The sequence below is a fragment of the Pyxicephalus adspersus genome, chromosome 3 (genome assembly GCF_032062135.1).
Source record: "Pyxicephalus adspersus chromosome 3, UCB_Pads_2.0, whole genome shotgun sequence".
NCBI lineage: Eukaryota > Metazoa > Chordata > Amphibia > Anura > Pyxicephalidae > Pyxicephalus > Pyxicephalus adspersus.
Window position 1 is genome coordinate 24929799 of NC_092860.1, and position 19628 is coordinate 24949426.

The 19628-nt window shown below is 38.0% G+C and overlaps 1 protein-coding gene across 1 annotated transcript; it reads left to right on the plus strand.

Moving 5' to 3' along the window:
- The first annotated feature begins 2955 nt into the window (after positions 1–2955).
- Positions 2956–17690, plus strand: RUNDC1 (RUN domain containing 1). Its single transcript, XM_072403990.1, has 5 exons — positions 2956–3455; positions 8696–8854; positions 9228–9426; positions 11360–11443; positions 11984–17690. Exons 1-5 carry the CDS (start codon positions 3054–3056, stop codon positions 12847–12849), a joined length of 1710 nt encoding a protein of 569 aa, XP_072260091.1. The 5' UTR covers positions 2956–3053; the 3' UTR covers positions 12850–17690.
- The last annotated feature ends 1938 nt before the right edge of the window (positions 17691–19628 follow it).

A 19628-nucleotide genomic window follows, 5' to 3' on the forward strand; every position in this document is an offset into this window, starting at 1 on the left:
ATCTCAGAACAATAAATTATGCATTGTATCCCATTCCAGCTCTGTCATGGAAGGTACCTGTGTCATGGAAAAAGAAAAAAAGAGACCCGGAGGGTGGAAAGTATACAAAGCAACAATCGCCTCTGTTAACACTGAGCAAATATGGGTGGATTTTTACTGATAGAAAAGCGAACTCTTGTCACACAAACACCAGAGTATTAGACTAAGGAAGATAAAACAGGACTGGGAAAAGGTTTGAGCAATGTATTTGCTGTCATTTGTTACATGGTATGAAGGAAATAAATGATTTTCATATATTCCATTGTAGTTAGTTCAATATAAGATTCATCAATATCTGACAACAAATTCATTAGAAAACATTGATTAATGCGGTTGCCCTTTTTATAAATATGCAAAATATTTGCAGTACATATTTTTCTGTTGCAGCTGGGCTTTTTCGTGTTGTGCTCTACTAATAATTTTGTGCCAAATGTGCAAAAAAAGTTGCAAATGACAACCGGCATTTGCAAATTTGTTGCAAGTGTTCTAAAACCAGGAGGACTACTTACAGTGATCAGATCCCTGCCAAAATCACCCACTATGTGTAAGTAAACAATATACCTGTAGGGGAGAAAATTAAAATTATTATTATCCGAAATCAAGTATTCTGCTTGCAGACCTTGGGAAAGGACTAATATTATTAAACAGTATTTATATAGCACCAACATATTACGCAGCGCTGTACATAAATAGGGGTTGAAAATGACAGACAGAATCAGACAGTGACACAGGAGGAGGAGAGGACCCTGTCCAGAAGAGATGGCATGCATCCAGTCCTATGGAACACAAACAGGTGAGAAGATGTTCTTGTAATGGACTGGAGTACCTGTTTACAAGATTTTGCCTGCTCTGCTGTCCAAGGGACTCAGCCCTGAAAGGTGGTAATGGCACATACACACACCAATGCAGAATAGTAAGGGAAGTATATTCCCATTTCCTTTACAGGTTAATTTTTCACCTACAATTAGTTGGTGATTTGGGGGCAAGGTCCGGCCATTCCCTATTATTAGTAATAAAAAATTGTTCTAACCACTGAGCATGGTGGCTCAGTGGTTAGCAGAGTGCTAGAGTAGCCTTTGCAGCGCTGGGTCCCAGGTTCGAATCTCAGCCAGGGCACTATCTGCATGGAGTTTGCTGGTTCTTTTTTTTTACCTGTTTACGTTGGTTTCCTCCCACATTCCAAAAACATGCACTTGGATAAATTTGATCCCCCCCCCCCCCCCCCAGCAATATTGAACATAGACGGTATTAAAGACATATGGCTATGGTAGGGACATTAGATTGTGAGCCCCTTTAAAGGGACAGATAGTGACATGACTTTGTACAGTGCTGTGTAATATGTCGGCTCTATATAAATACTGTGTAATCATTTATTTAGCGCCATCATATTACGCAGCGCTTTACAAATTCCATAGTCAAGTCACTAGTTGTCCCTCAAAGGGGCTCACAATCTAATGTCCCTACCATAGTCATATGTCAATAACACAGTCCAAGATCTATTTTGGGGGAAGGCAATTAACCTAACTGATTGTTTTTGGGATGTGGGAGGAAACCGGAGTACCCAGAGGAAACCTACACAAACACAGGGAGAACCTGCAAACTCCATGCAGATAGTGTCCTGAACGAGATAGACAGATATAAAAAATTTGGCATATTTGCTGATGTAATGACTGAAATTCTATTAGTAGATCCCCTCAAATCTTTTTTTTTTTTTAAAAGCAAGTTTAAGGATAATGGATAAAGGATAAACATTCACACTGTATTTTCTATGAGCTTTTATAAACCAACAAATGAGTGCACAGCAAATGTCTGCCATATTAAATATGAGGCAAATGACTGAAACAAAACATAATTAGAAATACATTTATTACGTTGAATACAGGTTAAAAATAAAGGATTTATAATTGTATAATATATAAATCTCTCATTGTCCTAATTCTTTTCCTAAACCTACAAGATAAAGAATTGTGAGCAGGGAGATTCTTTATTTGAGAGGGGACAGAAGTTTATTCAATTGAGCCAGCTATGTCAGGATTGTGCATTGGGCTTTTATAACCTCACCTATGGACATTTTCGGATTCTAATTGTTTTTAATTGTAATTTATTTAAATTAAATTTATCTAATTTAATTTTAATTGTACTTTAACCTCCTGGGCGGTAACCCTAAGTGTGGCTCGGGATAAAAAAAAAACAGCTAATAGTGGTAGCCCCGAGCCAGTAGCTAAAAAAATATTAAAACTTACCTGGTCCCACCTGGTGTCCTCCAGTGTCATGCCCGTCCTCTGGCCGCATCCTTTTCCTTCAATCTGTCCCCATGGCGAGTGCACTGACGTTCCCGGAAATTCAAAATATTTTGTAATAGATTCAATACAATATACCTGTATTAAATCCAATACAAAGTAATCATTATATATATATATATATATATATATATATATAATTATATATGCTACTGTACAGTTATATTACAGGTTACAATATTTTTTATTTATTTATACACCCTTGTTTTAACAGATTTTTGTGTTTTATGTGTATAGTTTATTATTAAATTTATTAAATATTGGACATATTTCGGTGAGTTATCTCTAAGAATTACAGACCTACAATGTAAAATAAATTTTCATGAAAGACAATGTACCGCTTTTAGACATATAAATCCAGACAGAAATGAACCCCCCAGGAGGGCAATTAAATTTTTTACTGAACATTTTTTTATTTGATTAAAGTTACACCAACATCTTATGATATAATTGCAATTAATATAAATGTATTCTCTGGTTTCAGGATTTTTGTTGGGGGGTGATTTACAAAATGTGCATTTCTGGAGAAAAGGGCATTTTCTCAGAGAGAAGGGCGGGAAGCAGCACGTGACGTCACGTGGAAAGCCCTCCTGCCGGAAGTACCTGCAGTCTCCAAGACAACTGGGATGTGTCACCCATCTGCGCTACGGCTGACGTCAGCAACCTGATTCCCTTCAATATGGAAGTGTAAAGTAAACCCGGTGACAGGTCGCAATGTCCGCTGACGAAATGAGCATGTCGGACGGGGAGCCCTTCACCCGGGAGCGATGGGCTCCGGTCGGGGCAGTGGCGGAAGAGGCGGACGAGCAGAGTTCGGTGGTCGGGGTGAAGTCGGAGTGTGAGGAGGGAGCGGGCCGGCTGCACAGCGGTGCCATGTCTGTGGAGATGGTGGACAAGCTGCGCAGACTGGAGGAAGAACAGGAACTGCTGAACTCGTCTCTGCTCGCCCTCACCTCTCACTTTGCCCAGGTGCAGTTCCGTCTGAAGCAGATAGTGAGGGCGGAGGGGCCGGAGAAGGAGAAGCTGCTGGCCGAGCTGGAGGACTTCGCCTTCAAGGGCTGCCCCTATGTGCAGGGGGCCTGGGGGGCGCAGAGCCAGCAGGTGCTGGATGACTCGGTGAGTGCAGGTGAGGGGCTGACATAACTAGAAGGATCCATGCCATGGGGTCCAGCAATCAGATCCTCTGGAGATTTTATTAAAATGATTGTATTATGTATATATAAAAAGTTAACAAAACTACTTAAAACGTACCTAAATGTCGCTTTACATGAAAGGGTAGACAACCCTTTTATGAAAGGTAAAAATTCTGTTTGTATTTTTTTATTAAGTGCAACACGGTGCAGCACCGCCCCTCAATTCTCTATCACATAGGTGATCAAGAACCTACAGGGATACCTACGTTACGCATCCCGGGAGGCCCTTGGGTGCTTCTTCTGCGCATGCCCGAGCATATAGGACCTGCGCAGAAGGAGCCTTTTTGTGATAAGGGAAAAAATTGCTGATCTCACACATGTGCAGTTAGATCAGCAAGTCTGGGTCAGGTGATGTAGGTAGAAGATGACGGATACGGGGACCCGATGAAAGACACCCCCCGACTGTTCGACTGATCTGGGGGACTGAGGGTAAGTGCATTTTTTTTCATTTTGGCCATTTTTCAGTTTACTTTCACTAATGTGTCACTATCACTTTTCTTAAAGTGAAAGTAACAGTTACCTTCAATCCTGCAGATCTGTCTGTCAGGAGGTTTCTTCCATCGGGTCCCGCGTCGTCCCAATATCTGTTCTCGGCCCAGCACAGAGGGAGTGCCAGGTGCTGCCATATTCTCTCTTCTTCCACTTTCTTCTTCCTATGTCACCCGATTTTCTGATGCGCAGACGTAAAACCGGGTGATGTAGATTGGGGAAAAATTTGTCGATCTCTATGTGCATGCGTGAGATCTGCAATCTTCCCTAGTAATAAAAGGACTCCTTCTGCACATGCCTGATATGCTCCGGAATGCGCAGAGGAGCAGCCAAGAGCCTCCCGGGATGGGTGACGTTGGTATCCTGGGAGACTCTGAGCTCCTATTCATTCTTTATTACTAGGGGGGCGGTGCTGCACGTAAAAACACGAACAGAATTTGTACTTTCAACAAAGGGTTGTTTACCCTTTTATGTAAAGTGTAAATTCTGAGTTTAGGAACATTTAGGTGGGAAAAGTGATCACAATAGTGAACAAGCGATGGTGCATTGAAAGCTTGTAGTCAATCAGAAGGATTCACTTAACTTGATTGTCACTGTGATTGGAAACCGATCTGGAAAGTTGCATTGTGTATGCTTAGTATGAGGATGGCAGTGTACAATGCGGTAGGTTGGTGGGGGCCCTGTATTGTGACACAACTTTTAAGTAGCCACCCAAAAACATCAGGGTGATTACTAAAAAGTGAGATTAACAACAATGTTGTACAATTACACTCCCATTATGCCGATTTGGGTTGGGAATCATTATTTGTAAGCAGTTGTGGTGCGGTATCTGGAAGCAATGTGTCTCATAAGAGCGTGCGATTGTTCGTCCACTATAAGGTTGCAAAAAAGGGCCTTGGTTTATAGTGGATGTGGGGAATGCACATATCAGTCCTGGTACACTGTGGAGAAATACCTTAAACCATTACTAGATGTTAAAAAAATTGTGATCAGACAGATTAAGTACTAAAAAAAAAAAAAAACTTACCTCCCTGATTGCAATCTTTATTTGCACTCACCTGGCCTCACTCGGGCGCTGCCAACTTTCTCCAGTTCCAAGTGTTGGATCTTTGGCTTTTTTGGTTGGCATGCACAGCTCAGTTTATTTAGTAAAGAAGATGGGAATCAAACAGGTAAGAATGTTTTATTGTAGACAGGATATCGTCTGTCCCTTCTGTAAAAGGAATCTTGCCTGCTCTCAGTTTTGGAATTTGGAACTTTAGTTCTGATTTATTGATACCTCTGGCATTTGTTTGCTGCCAGGTCCCTAAATAGGAGCGGTTTCTTTGCAGGTTAGTGTTTAGCTTGTTGCTCCTAATTTTAAACATGTGTTAAATTTATTTTAAACATATCTACTTTAATATGGAACATTTACATCCAGCAATGATAGCTATGTATTGTCATTTACTGCTGCTGTCATCTTCTTCATGTATTGACATGCCCAGTGGAGTGGCACAATCACACCGCTTGGCTCAGCTGGCATCTCTGAGATACTGAGAGTATACACTGCGCTGTGCATGCATGTGCATTGTATATAGATATATCAACATTTATTTGTCATTCATTTATTTTTTTGGGCAGAAGTAAAGGTCTCTTTTACCAAAAGCTGCTTGTTAGCATTTTTTCAGTTGAACTTTTAGTATTTTACTTCCATGATCTCCTTGATTCAAAGCTATTGTGATAATGGCTGCAAAATGAATCCATTGTTTTTATTTAGTTGGCCATCTCAGACTTGTATAGGAAGGAAGGAAGGAATAGTAGTTCCCACTGACACCAGTTGTGCCAGGTTGTGTGTTGCTGCAGCAATGCATTCCAGTGCAGGAAAAGCTCAAAATAAATCATTTTCAAGGTGCCCCGGTTTAACATGCCTTTTATGATTACAGTGAACCATTAGGAAACCAGTTTCCCATCTGCTCAAAACTGTCCATGTAAGTTAGGCTACATACACATGTTAGATGATTCTCGTCCAATTATCACTTCAGGGCTAGTATTGGATAAAGAGGAGAGAGCACATTGGGGTGCCGCTCGCTCATTCTCCCCACTCCATAGAGCAGAAGGGCGCTATATGTACAGCACCCGTTCATGCATCTTTCATGTGTGAAAGATCCTTTCCAATGACAAAAAGTCTAACGTGTACGCAGCCTCGGTCCTATGCATTGAGGGAATCTCCTCTAATTTATATATTCAGAGCTGTGCAATGACTGCAGATATTGTGGAAGGACACTGACTAGACTTACACAACTTCTGTAGCTAATAGCCATATTTTTTTATGTTGTCTGTGTCACACTTTTATCAATCCCTAGATGATGGTTTGCCATTGGTTTAGGAATTTTTTAGCCCTAGGTATGTAGAATAAACAGTTAGGAACACCCATAAACTCTTTAAGTTGTTCATGCAGGCTGTACATAATAATTGCGTGTTGTCATAATAAACTACATGAGGCCTTGTGCAAACAACCACTGAATATTAGTACATAAAGTATTACTACTTGTAGGATAATGTTGACCAACATGCACATGGACACAACCTTTATATTGCTCCAACATTCCAATGTAATTTTCATTTTTGAAGTTCTTGGCGGTACAAGCTAAATAATAAACAAATACCACACCTAGGCTTCTTTTTCAGCATGTAAAACTGGTTGGACTTGTATGTTGTGGTTTGTCTATTGATTTTAACAGTTTTTTTCCTCCTTTTTATTGCTCTCCTGTCAAGGAATTGGTAAGTGTTATTTGTGTTGTTTTAGTTTGTAAAATATAGGTATAAAATACTTTTTTGCATTTGTTTTCTGTTTTTTTTTTTCTGTTTGTTTGAATATATATTTCTATTTATTTGTATTTTTTTAAAAGTAGAAATATCCTGCAGAAATATTTGTTAAATAATCCTTTTTATGCACAAAATGTACCCCCTATTTTTTTATTATATAAATTTTGTGTGTCTAACAAGGAGATCTACCTTCTACATAAAATTTTGGGCACTCTATCTACTCTCCCCTATGAATTTAAAATACCAGGGAGAGTTGAGACTTATATTGACCATAGATGGTATACAGACCCAGGAACCCGAGCGGATCAGCTAGTATTTGTTCCATAAATACTAGTCATCCAGGACTGTCTTTTAGTAATATTAAACTGCCAACCTATGAAAGAACCTCTTCAAATCTTCTGCCTTTGTCAGTGATTAAAACTTTTACTCACATAGCATATAGCTTACTCCATATATCTCCTATGCTATATTAGTGACTCTGAAGCTTGGCAGAGTTTCCATTAAAAAAGAATAAAACCAATGTAAGGTTTTGTTTGAGATATCCTGATCTTGGTGGCTTATATAATTCCCATGCTGCTTAAGAGCTTTTTACCTGGACCCACACAGAGAAGAAGACACATGTCATATCTGGCAGGTTTTTTGAAGGATGGATTCTGAAAGCAGATTGTGTCATCTGTCTATGCCTAAAGTGAATGATTGGCCAAGCTAAGCACTGAAGAATTTTCATAAACCCAAAACAAATAAATCACACTTACCTTCAATCCCGCAGATCAGTCTGTCCGTCAGGAGCTTTCTTCCATCGTGTCCCGCGTCATCTCGGTATCTGTCTTTGGCCTGGCAAAGAGGAATTTCCGGGCCATGACATCTTCTCTCTGTTTTTCTTCCCACGTCATCCGATCTCACAGTGCGCAGGCACGAAATCGGGTGACATAGAGTGAGAACGGTAATTTTTTTCCTATTGATAAAAGGGCTCCTTCTGCGCATGGCTGAGATGCTTGGGCATGTGCAGAAGGGGCAGCCAAGAGCCTCCCAGGATGCGTGACGTAGGTATCTCGGGAGGCTCTGTGCTCCCATTCATTCCTAATTGCTTAGGCGACCAAGAATTACTGGGGCGGTGCTGCACCTTTTACACTTAAAAACACAAAAAAACTAATTTTTTTACTAAACGGGTTGTCTACACTTATGTAAAGTAAAAAATTTGAGTTTAGCTACGCTTTAAGCAAGCCCTTGCTGCTTTTTGTATCTGCAGACGCTGTAGAGCAATTCACCCTCAAATTTCACTCAGGAGCCCTAAAGTTAAATCTAGCTGTTTTCTCAAAACTCTTTGTGCTCCCCATTCCTTCTAATGTACATACAAAGAAGGTGCTGTGTAAAAGGATACTAGGTGAGCTAAACTGCCTAAAAAAAGGCTCAAGTGCTTTTGTTGTAAATTTGAGGATTCATTAGTTCACATTGCTTCTATCTACAAAGCTCTTTGAAGGCTTGTTTGAAATCTCATTTACTGGTGGTGAAGAAGATGTAAATGTTCCAATGCCCATCGCCTTGACCCAAGTTCACTTTATGTCAAGGCTTTTTTAGAACAGACTTAGAACAAATGGATAAAACCTGTCGGAGAGCAATTAGAAAACAGTAGCTGGGCAGGATATACAACATCATAATTTCTTTTGAGGACAATTTCTTTTTTTTTTTTTTTTTTTTTTACCATATCCTCAGAATACAATTTACCAGCATGCACATATGGAAGAAGTGTGGAATTGTCTCTTCGCACCGTTGATCTGATTTTTAAGTTGTATTAGGGTGTTTTTTAATACAACAATTTTATTATGTGTATGTTTTTAAATAAGTTTTTTTTTTTTAAATTCTTTTCAGAGTGATTGGGAAAAAAGGGAACGTATTGAAGCACAAAGGAAAAAACAGAGGGAACTCATTGTTCAGCTCAAAAACCAGCTGGATGATTTAGAACATTTTGCTTACCAAGAAGGCAATTATGATTCTTTGCCCCAGTCCATGGTCATGGAGAGACAACGGGTAACTGTGTTTTTTATCTGTTTACTTTTTTTTTATAACTATTGTATTAACTGAATTTCCAGATCACATAAGGAAATTGATTGCTATTGCAAGCTGTTCTACTAGAATTTTTCCTTGTGTTATTCACATAAATTTGTTATACAAGGGATTGCATGTTTAAACAGTACTTGGAGCATCATTGCTGTTCTCTGGAGTGGGCATTCTACATTAGTAAAAGAACACTTTGTAAACTTCACTTGCATCATATAATACCTGCACTCACTAAATATAATTGTTTTAATTATTTTATCTATATGACAAATATTGGAAAGTTTCCTTTGATTACTTGCCATGTTTTTTCTTACACTGTGTTTATGATTTCTAACTTCTCCAGGTAATCATTGATGAATTGATTAAGAAGCTGGATGTTAATTTGAACGAGGACATTGGCTGCCTGTCTCCGGAAGAGTTGCGGCAGAGAGTAGATTCTGCCATTGCTCAGATTGTTAACCCAGCTAGAGTGAAGGAGCAGTTGGTGGAACAGTTGAAGACCCAGATCCGAGACCTTGAGATGTTTATTACATTTATTCAAGGTTAGTAACTGTAAAAAAAAAAAAAAAAAAGAAATCTGAAATCTTCCCAAAAGCTAATGGCTTGGAGATTATATTTGGGAAAATTGTGTTTAAGATTTTCACATATTAAATCCTTGAAGAATGCAAATGAATAGCATAAAGTATTTACTGTTATAGGTTTGTATAACTTCAGGGTAATAAAGCTTCTTTAGTTTGGTGTCATGGTTGGCCTGCATTCTTTAAAGCGTACCTAAATTCAGAATTTTTACTTCACATAGAAGAATAGACAACCTTTTTATTTGAAGTAAAAATTTTGTTTGTTGCTTGTGTGTTTTTTTAAGTGCAACTTAAATTGAACTGCATGCGCAGTAAGATCGGCAATTTTTTTCCCATTCTACGTCACCTGATTTTGCGCCTGCGCAGTGCGAGATCGGGTGATGAAGGAAGAGGAATGCGAAAGAAGAGCGGAAAAGATGGTGGCACCTGGTGCTCCCTCTGCGCTAGGCCAAAGACAGATACTGGGACGACGTGGGTCCTAATGGAAGAAACCTCCCGACGCATAGACTGGTCTGCGGGATTAAAGTGTGATTTTTTTTTTTTTGGGGGGGGGGGGGTTTACTTCCGCTTGCTTAGCACAGAGTCATATTGTTACAGTTATTAGATAACTGTCCTGCCTACTTACCCATCTAGTGGCTTATCATCTTTAGTAAAAGGGTGAGTGCTTACCCCTGATAAGTGAGTCTGGTCATCCTGTAACCATTTTTGATGTTTTAGCTGGTTACAGCTCACCTATCTCAAAGCCTCTGAAGATCTATTGGAATATCCTTTACTTGTACAGTGCACCTGGACAATAGCTTTGGAAGGAGTGTGTGTGTATATATTATTCTTTTCATGTTTTATGAAGTACATTCTGTAATGTTTATTTGAAATGTATAGTTTTAGAGTCCAGCAAAGGTGCATTTAAAGTGAAATTTCATGCTAGCATTTTAATATCTACCTCCTACCTGCCTCAGGAGAATACCAAAATATAAAAAGCACAAACCTCATATTGTCCTGATGTATTAGGCCATGAAGCTGCTGTAAGGTTCCAGCAACACTGCATGTTTGTCGCCTTTGTAGAGAATAGTAAATAGCCCAAATATCTGCCTGGGACAGATGAATAGACAAGCCATCAAAATACAGGTTTTCTGGCTAATATTAAAAAAGACAGTTTAAGAACTTTAACTTTTAAGAAATGTTACATGTAGTGGGGCATAATCAGTCGATTTTTTTTTAGAGCCAGTTGTCTTGAATATGTTGCTAGAAGTGTGTTTTGTCTTGCTTCACAACCAGAAGGTTTACTGTGTCAACATAGTTGCACATTTTTCTGTAAGGTGGATATGCATGACTAACACTGATAAATGTAATACAATGGTAGCTTGGCCACCTCCTTTTTTTATATAGCTTAAAATGGAGCTGTACATAGCTTTTTTTTTTTTCTTGAAGGCTTTTTATTTTAAAGAAAAATACTTGTCTCGTTTTTAATAAAAGCTTCCTACCTGCCTAGTGTTCATTCTTTGAATGTCACATTAGGTACATTGAAAACCCTAATGTGTAAAGAAAACTTCTCGTTGGCACAGAAGCAGTAAAAATGGTTTAAGGCCTGTTTTTAACAGCAGGTATTTTTATTCTGGGCATACTGTTGTACTTTGTAATCACATGCATATTTGTTATTTCGCTGGTTAATTTGTGTTGCTCTGAGGCAATCTTTTATTTTGATTGGGATACCTAATGCACCCAGACTGTTTTATAACCAGTGCATAGTAGTTTTTCTTGTGAGTGTGAGTCCAGCCTAAAAAATAAGCAAGGGAAAGATCAGTGGTATACATAATTTATTCCTACATGTAAAGGATTTATGATCTCTATAGGATTTGTACTATAGGAATGTGTAATATATTTTTTTTATTTCTGCTAGATGAAATTGGCAGCCCATCTGATACTGCTGGCAGTGGAGCAACAGGTCAGCCCTCAAATTCTAGCTCAAACGCTCGGACTAATGGTAAGATTTTTTATTTGTATATTGGTATGTTTGAGATACATAACATGTATATGCAGGATAAGATTTTGGGATGAACTGGTATAGCCTTGTTATGTCACACGTAATTTTGACACTGGTGATATGTAATAAAATAATTTTTGCAGTACTTGTCTTTTATGTGTATGTAAATGATATCTGTTTTATTCAGTTACCTCTCCTTAGTTCTGTGCACACTTCTTTTCTATCACAAGCATCCCAGTTAACCTTCAAGATAAATTAGTGCTTGCATTGTGTAGAGGCAGAATTTTTTTTAGCACACATGTAAATGCAAATTTCTATACGTTCTATGCTTTTAGAAAATTTATAGTTTGATATTTTGTCAACTTTGAAGTAAAACATTGCTAAAATGTTTCAGCTACTTGTATTAAAAATGAGAAACTAGGGCCAGCTGCAAAAGGGTTAGAGATGTACTTTATTCATATGTATTCATAACCAGATAGTTGTATGTTAATGTCAAATGGATTCTAAATAATAGGTTTAAAAAAATGTTCTTCTCCACAGTGAGTCCAGAGCAAGCAAAGCAAATGAGAGAAACAGGACTACATCTGTTACGCCGTGCCCTGGCTGTCCTGCAGATCTTCGCAGTCAGCCAGTTTGGTTGCGGCACAGGACATGTTCCTCAAAACCTCTGGAAGCAGGATGAAAGCAATAGAGACTTCACTCCATTAATAAAGAAGCTGGAGGTCGCTGTAGAAAAAGTAAGGCAGTTGGCAGTGCGGCAGCAGCCTCAGGAGCATGTTATTAGCTATGCCAGCATGCAGGAAATCGCTCTGGGAGGCAAAGATGAGCTAACAGTAGCTGTGCGGAAAGAGCTGGCGGTTGCAATCCGAGATCTTCTATCGCATGGTCTTTATGCTACATCTCAAGGAATGAGTTTGGTTCTCGCACCCATTGCCTGCCTCATCCCTGTCTTCTCTACTTCTCCACCTACTATGCACCCATGGGAACTTTTTGTAAAATACTACAATGAAAAAAACGGGAAAGCATTTGTTGATTCTCCTGCGCGTAAGCTCTCACAGTCCTTTTCCCTCCCTGTTTCAGGGAATACTAAGGTTACCCCCAAACAAAGCCTCCTCTCTGCCATCCACACAGTTTTAACAGAACACGATCCTTTCAAGCGGAGTGCAGACTCTGAATTTAAGGCTTTGGTCTGCATGGCACTGAATGAACAACGTCTTGTGTCCTGGCTTAATTTGATTTGCAAATCTGGGGTGTTGATACAATCTCACTACCAGCCCTGGAGTTACATGGCAAGCACTGGATTTGAAAGCGCTTTAAACGTCCTCAGTCGAGTCAGCAACCTGAAATTCAACCTACCAGTGGATCTTGCTGTACGACAGTTAAAGAACATCAAAGATGCTTTTTGATGAAACTCAGTAAAAACATCATTGAAGGGAATTTTAAACATTTGTGGGTGGCAGGACTTCTGCATGATTATGTGTATTTACAGCAGTCTAGATGTGCACACAAAGCAGCCAATTAAGGGTAGAGGTCTATTTCTAGTTTTTTTTTAATGCAATTGAAAACATACAATTAAAAAGCACATTTGCCAGGTCCCGGTAAATGGCCTGTAAAAGGCATATTGAAGAAGTTAAAATATATGTATAATTTTGTAATGCATTTTTTGGTAATGTGCTCACTGTTGCATTAATATCCTAGACAAATTATTCACAGGAAACAGCTTCGTTATCTGGAGCTATTGCAACAATCCTATAAAAAAAAAGTCACCCTTGATGTGGACACCCTGTTGTGAGACCTTTCACTTCAATTAATTTCTATTATATGTGCATATATTTAACTTTATGCATGTTGTTAACTAAATAAAGTCTCCTTTGTGTAGACATCCCAAGGCCCTGAGAGTGGCTCCACCATCCTGGATGTGATGCCAGCAGTCTCAGTAGATTCATCATTTAGCAGCTACATTAGAAGTTATGTAGGGAGTTGATGTGAGGGGAGAAAGGAGATTGTTCAGAACAAAGAGTTACTGGACTCTGTTACAATAGGAAAGGTACAAGAGGGGAGCTGTGTAGAGAGCTGTGTAGAAAATATGGTAACTCCAGTAGAGCCGGTTCTCAAAGGCACATTGCAAGTGGAATAAAAAATAATTTTTGGAGAAATGTAAGCATTTAATACACTTGATTAGTTTGTTGTGTGGTTTTACCTGCAATATTTTTATATTGCTGACAGGGTCACTTCCATCAAGGGGGTCACATTTGAAAATGATTATTAATATATATATTTTTTTTTTTTTTTATTTTACTTGTCCCAGTTATTGCCATTTAAAATTTCTGCAACAAAAATTAGCTCTTCTCCATTCTGATGGCGGCATTGTTGCTGTTTACGGAAAGAATAAACATGTAAAGCGGCTGTGAGAAAGCCAACCCAAAAATCTAAGCAAAATGTAGATATAAACAGTCCTACTACTAGCTGCCAGATATGTTTATCTGTTTCTGAATGCTGCTATATTACTATGGGTTTCTATAGTTCTGGTTACATAGACACTTTCATACTTGGTTTGATGCAGAGTAATGGATAGGTAGAAAAATACAATTTGTATTAGCTGTACTCTACACGCTATGAACTTTCCTGTTTACAAATTTGAGTGGTTGCAGCATTTTTTATACTTCTACGTCTTTCTATATTTTTGCCAAATATAAAACTTAAATTTGAGCAGCTAAAATTGGCCAGCCACTAATTATATAACTGCGGGGTGAAAAGTAGAAAAGCATTCCTATTGTATTAGAGAATGCAGTTCATATTTCATATTGTGTCCCAGCAATTGTAGCACTATAGGCAAGAAAAGATGGTATTGAAAATATGAAGCAGAATCTTCAGTTAGTATGTTTCATTTTTTAGGGTAGGATATTCCACTCTCTAACCTTACATGTTTTTAATAATTAGACATTTGATTTTGTTGGAATGGTAAAAAAAAAAAAATAAAAAAAAAAAAGTCCTGTGGTGGGAATGTGAACTTTGATCAATAGGAATCAGAGATTAGATCCTCCTCCATAGCAGAATGGGACTTAATTACCAGCACACACGCAGTCCTCGCTGTAGGTATCATAGAGCAGCATCTCAGACCTTCCAAATTCTACAAATTCTCCATTCCAGCAAGACCGCTTTTATATGTTAACAATTTAATATGCTGCAGGTCCTCTTTAATCGTATACATAGCAACACTGTGAAATAAAAAGGGATCATAGAAATGTTCTAAAAGGTGTTTGCGCTTTGCATATTGCAAAGAAAGAATGTCTTTAATTTTTTTTTTCCCCCAGTTATTGTTATCTCTCTTCTAAATCCCCATTCTTGTTCTTCAGTCTATATTACCATTTTACAAGGATAGTAAGGGGGGAGTTTTATATAAGAGCCCCTAGGGTACTCTTAAGCTGGCGGACAATTAGAATACCATTTTGTTTGTTCAGTCTTCTTCCTTTCAAGCTCACTGTTACAAGAAAACATGAGTGACTACAACACTACCAGTTAGTGACTGCCATCATATCATTCATATACACAGAATCAAGTCCTTTCCCCTGGCACTGCCTTTTAGTAGCTGTTGGCTATTTTAGCTTCGGCCGGTCTTTCCTTGCTGCCACTACTGACCCACTCCTGAGTAATCATTCTGCTTATAGCGATGCCAGATACCAGCTTTGCATAGCTTACGTTATCTGCCTGCGTCCGTGTCACCTATGTTTCTTGGTTGCCAGCAGTGTCCTATTCCTATTTAACATTGGCTTCATTAGGCGGGGTCTAGCCATCTGGGATGGGGGGGACTGACCAAAAAACAAATAAATTTTGCCCTTTAATGATGTAAGGATTAGAAGCTGTACAGCACCAATTAATTTTCCTGAATTTAGGGCTGCTTTAAATCATATAGATATTATTCTTCGTTTTCTAAACATATCTGTTACCTTTTTTTGGAATTTATATTGTATATTTTTGTTAATATTTTAGTGCAATACGTTTTTTATTAGTTATAAGAAAGCCTGTACAGAAGAATCATCAAATTTACAAACTCTGTGATATTTCTTTGCTTTCGGAATATATGTTTGGGAAGACTTCAGTGAACTGTATTGTGGTTTTTATGAGTCTATGTGAAACCAATTAAAAAAAAATATGTGCTCAGCTATCTGAGCTGCACAATGTTGGACATGTTGCTCCACACTGAAAGGTTTAAAGCTTTAAAGTATCTTCCCTTAAAATGGTCAATGTCAAATGTATTTAAAGCCAGCCATGTTCTATACACGTCTGTTATATCGCTGTAATCCTTATTATCAGATAATGAAGCTTTGCATGATGCGAGTACTGTTTCTTAGACATATTATATGTGCTTAGATATAGCCGTATTGTATAAGACTACTGAAGTAATGTATTGTCTGTTATGGTCTGGAGAGATAATCTTACTGTTGAAAAGGGTGAAAAAAAACTCAGGCTTTGCTTTGTATGACTTTCCAGTTGGTACTCCACATGATAGAGATTTCTATTTTTAAAAAATATCATATAATTGTAAAATGGCATATATATATATATATGTCACTGTGAAAGATTGACACATAACTAATGACCAAAAAAAAGCAAACTGAGATCCAGCAGGCTGAATATTTTATAACTAACTGCTCGTTCATAAAGTATGAATGAAAATCAAACGTAATATTTTGCAGCTCACAAATCCTTATTTGTGATGACAATATTAGGTATCTTTTTAAATGATATGTACATTTTCTGAAAAATACCGGTCACAAATCTTGTGTCCTTAAATTTTTCTGTTGACTGAGAGGAGATCTTAAACAATGTTATCATTTTATAACTGTGTTCAGTGAACTTTAAATTAAAACCACTTCTGTGTATTGAGGAAACAAATCAGAAGAGTCACTTAAGCTGGCAATGCTCCTCATCAATAGATACAGTGCAGTGCTCAACCCAGAAATTTTTAAGCTGGGTGGGAAGAAATTGTAGGCTGTGGAAGCACCTGAATTGTGACTCATCAGTAACTCATTTTAAATCTGTCTTGTTTACTTCCCACTTCTGCAGGAGCAGGTCCCTAAAGTGTACCATTAAACTTTTGTTTGGATACCCTATTATTGGGCTTTTTGGGGGGTGCAATATGGTTAGTATTGGGGCTGATGTGGACAATAGAGTTTCGATGCAGTTACCAATTTTCAGATGACCCAAATCACGTGCTATGCACTCCGTGGCCTTTGCATGTGTGGTGTTCAAAGCTACTGGAGTTTTTGCCTAGTGTTTTGATTGCCTTGTAGAGATAATTAAGTAGTAAAGATGTTCCTTTATACAAGTGATTCAAAAACACCTTTCATATGGTAAGCAGGTATTTGCAAAGCCTTCCCATTCCAGTCCCTGGAAGTTAACAGGACTGACAAAAAGATGCTACACACTGAGACTGGAGAAGATAGACTATAATGGGAGAACCTGGGTGATCTAACAAACCTGGAATGGATTTGGTCTAGGATGAAAACAATTGCCAAATAATGTCATATGATTTTAAGAAATCCATTCCAAGAAACCCAGGTTTACCAATGACAGTCTTACAGAGCTTTAATAAATCATGCCCAGTGTCTTAAAACTCAACATAAATTCTTTCTCTTCACAAGCACCAAAAAACTATATAAAAGCCTTGTCAACCTGTATAATTTGCTTCTGTTAAAAGACAGCTTGGTGATTTTTTGGCCATGAGAAGTTTGCCAATCCAAGATGATCTCTCCCACACAAATCCATCCAAGCACCCTCAGGTATAAGCCTTACATCTGCTTTGTGATTAGTAGGTTTGTGTTTCAGCATTCATCATCATCTTGATTTATTACATAAAATATCCCAGGGTCCATTGAAGCAAAAACAGCCTATAAAAAGCACATAAGCTTATATATAAATTGTACTGGGCAGTGCAGGAAGTGTCGGTAGCTACCACTGACCTGGTATTTTATTTTCCTTTCAATTGTTTGGCGTTGCTCATTGACTTGGCTTCACACTTGGGTTATTGTTTCTGGAGAATGATTCCCCACTGTGAATACCATGCTATGAAGAATGTAATGTCTGTAGATGCCATACATTGGGATCATGCTTTGTTTTATGTCCCATGCTACATATGAAAACTTGTCTCAATGTTTTTTTTGTGTGTTGATTATTCTGAATGGTTAAGTATTTATATTTGGTGGAAGTAGAGCATTTCATGGAAAATAAATGCTTCTAGATTTCATATGTTGTCTTGTTTTTTTTTTTGTTTTTTTCTTGCTTTGGCTCAGATTCTTTTGAAGGACTTTAACATGTAAATAAAATTGAATTATTATGAACATTTAAAATTAAAAAAAGGCTGTTAAAAGACTCAATACTGACTTATGTTATTGATGAACTCATTGGTCTCTATAAATTATTTCCTCTTCATTCATAAAATGTGATTCCTTCCTATTCCTATTGTGACAGCTGTACACTTACCTTGATTGGCCACTAGGTGGCAAAACGAGTCATTGTTTTAATAGGAGACCTAAAGTACAATACGATCATAAAAATCAACCAACTAATTTTCAGCGGAATTAACCGAGGAAATAATTTATAAATAGAGACAATTGTAAAAAACGGTTATGTCCTTGGTATAAAGCTAATCTTTTGGTTTCAGTAGTAACTGTGACATAAGTAGCTGCATCTTCATTTTGGGTCAGGGATTCAGAAAGTAATAAAAGGCATCAACTAGAGAAGGTGTATAATTAGAGCAATGTCAGCATTACCAGCCCTATATAATCTTTTATTATAGATCCACTTTATGTTTGGGCAGAGAGCGGCCATCATGCTGTACATTTTTTTTTTTTTTTCATCTTTACGTTCACTAATATTAGTACTCTAATAAAACTATTAAACCTACATTTAATGCGGGGGAACCCTTAAAATAATTTTTTATCTCCTGGGCACCCCTGCTATAATTACTAGTATAGTATATTAGTGTAGTGGTTATTAGGAAGAATGTCATCCTTACAGATATCCAAAAAGATCATTAGTATTACCTAAACTGACCTGAGGGGAAAAAATTGCTTATCGATTAAGGAACCCTGATTGTGAAACACTGTCCTACACTGTGTTCCCTGAATTATCAAATTTGTCAAATTTCATATTTCTTTTCACTTTATCCAACCTTGATTAGATAATTATTGTGATCATAGACTGGGGTGAAAATAAGTATTAAATGATGGCACTGCTCCAGCAGAGGTTTACCTTGCCAATAAATGATTGCGGAGATGCACATGTGTTTATTGAAAAACAACAATTGTTTAGAGCTTTTTTAATCCATAGCACTCAAAGTGATAATATATTTTTCAGGGGAAATGCTACATGCTACAACTGCGATCCTGCCTAAAATTCAAACCTGAACCCCCAGCACTGCAAGGCTGGAATGCTAAAAAAAACATCCAGCATGCATGAAAATACCTAATAATAAGCTTTTATACAGGTTAATCACCTATTTAACATTAGGGTCATTAGAAATGCTTACAATTACATTAGGAGAAATGCTTACAAAGGTTGATTCAAGGAAGACAAGGTCATTCTATTTTCAGTGCTTTCCGTTTTTAAACCCAATGACATTATTATTATTACACAGTATTTATATAGCACCATCATATTACGCAGTGCTGTAAAAAGTCCATAGTCATGTTGCTAGCTGTCCCTAAATCGGCTCACAATCTAATGTCCCTACTATGGTCGTATGTCATTAATACAGCCTAAAGTCAATTGTGGGGGATTCTAATTAACCTAACTGCATGTGGGTTTGGGAGAAAACCGGAGTACCTGGAGCAAACCCATGCAAACATATAGGGAGAACCTGCAAACTCCATGCAGATAGTGTCCTGGCCGCCACTCAAAGTTGAGACCCAGCGCTGCAAAAGCCAAAGTGCTAACCTCTGAGCCGTCATAACTAGGGGCTCTATTTATAAAACAGAGAATCAGACATTGACTCAAACATTCCCTGGTTGGAATTTTCCAGCAGCATCCGTATCAATGGCATTGATCAATTCCCACTGAGGAATGATTAAGAGAATGTCAGATTCCTGGGAACCTTGGGATGCCTATTATACCAATCTACAGGTTTAATATGTCGCTGGTTCCAGACGCCACTGTGCTTCCTATCCACCTTTGTTTGTATCCC

What these genes read in the sequence shown, in the direction of transcription:
- RUNDC1 (XM_072403990.1), top strand. Translation starts at nt 3,054, where the DNA reads ATGTCCGCTGACGAAATGAGCATGTCGGACGGGGAGCCCTTCACCCGG. An exon ending in TGGTCATGGAGAGACAACGG is followed by an intron (nt 8,855 to 9,227) that starts GTAACTGTGTTT and finishes TAACTTCTCCAG; the next exon opens with GTAATCATTGATGAATTGAT. An exon ending in CTCAAACGCTCGGACTAATG is followed by an intron (nt 11,444 to 11,983) that starts GTAAGATTTTTT and finishes TCTTCTCCACAG; the next exon opens with TGAGTCCAGAGCAAGCAAAG.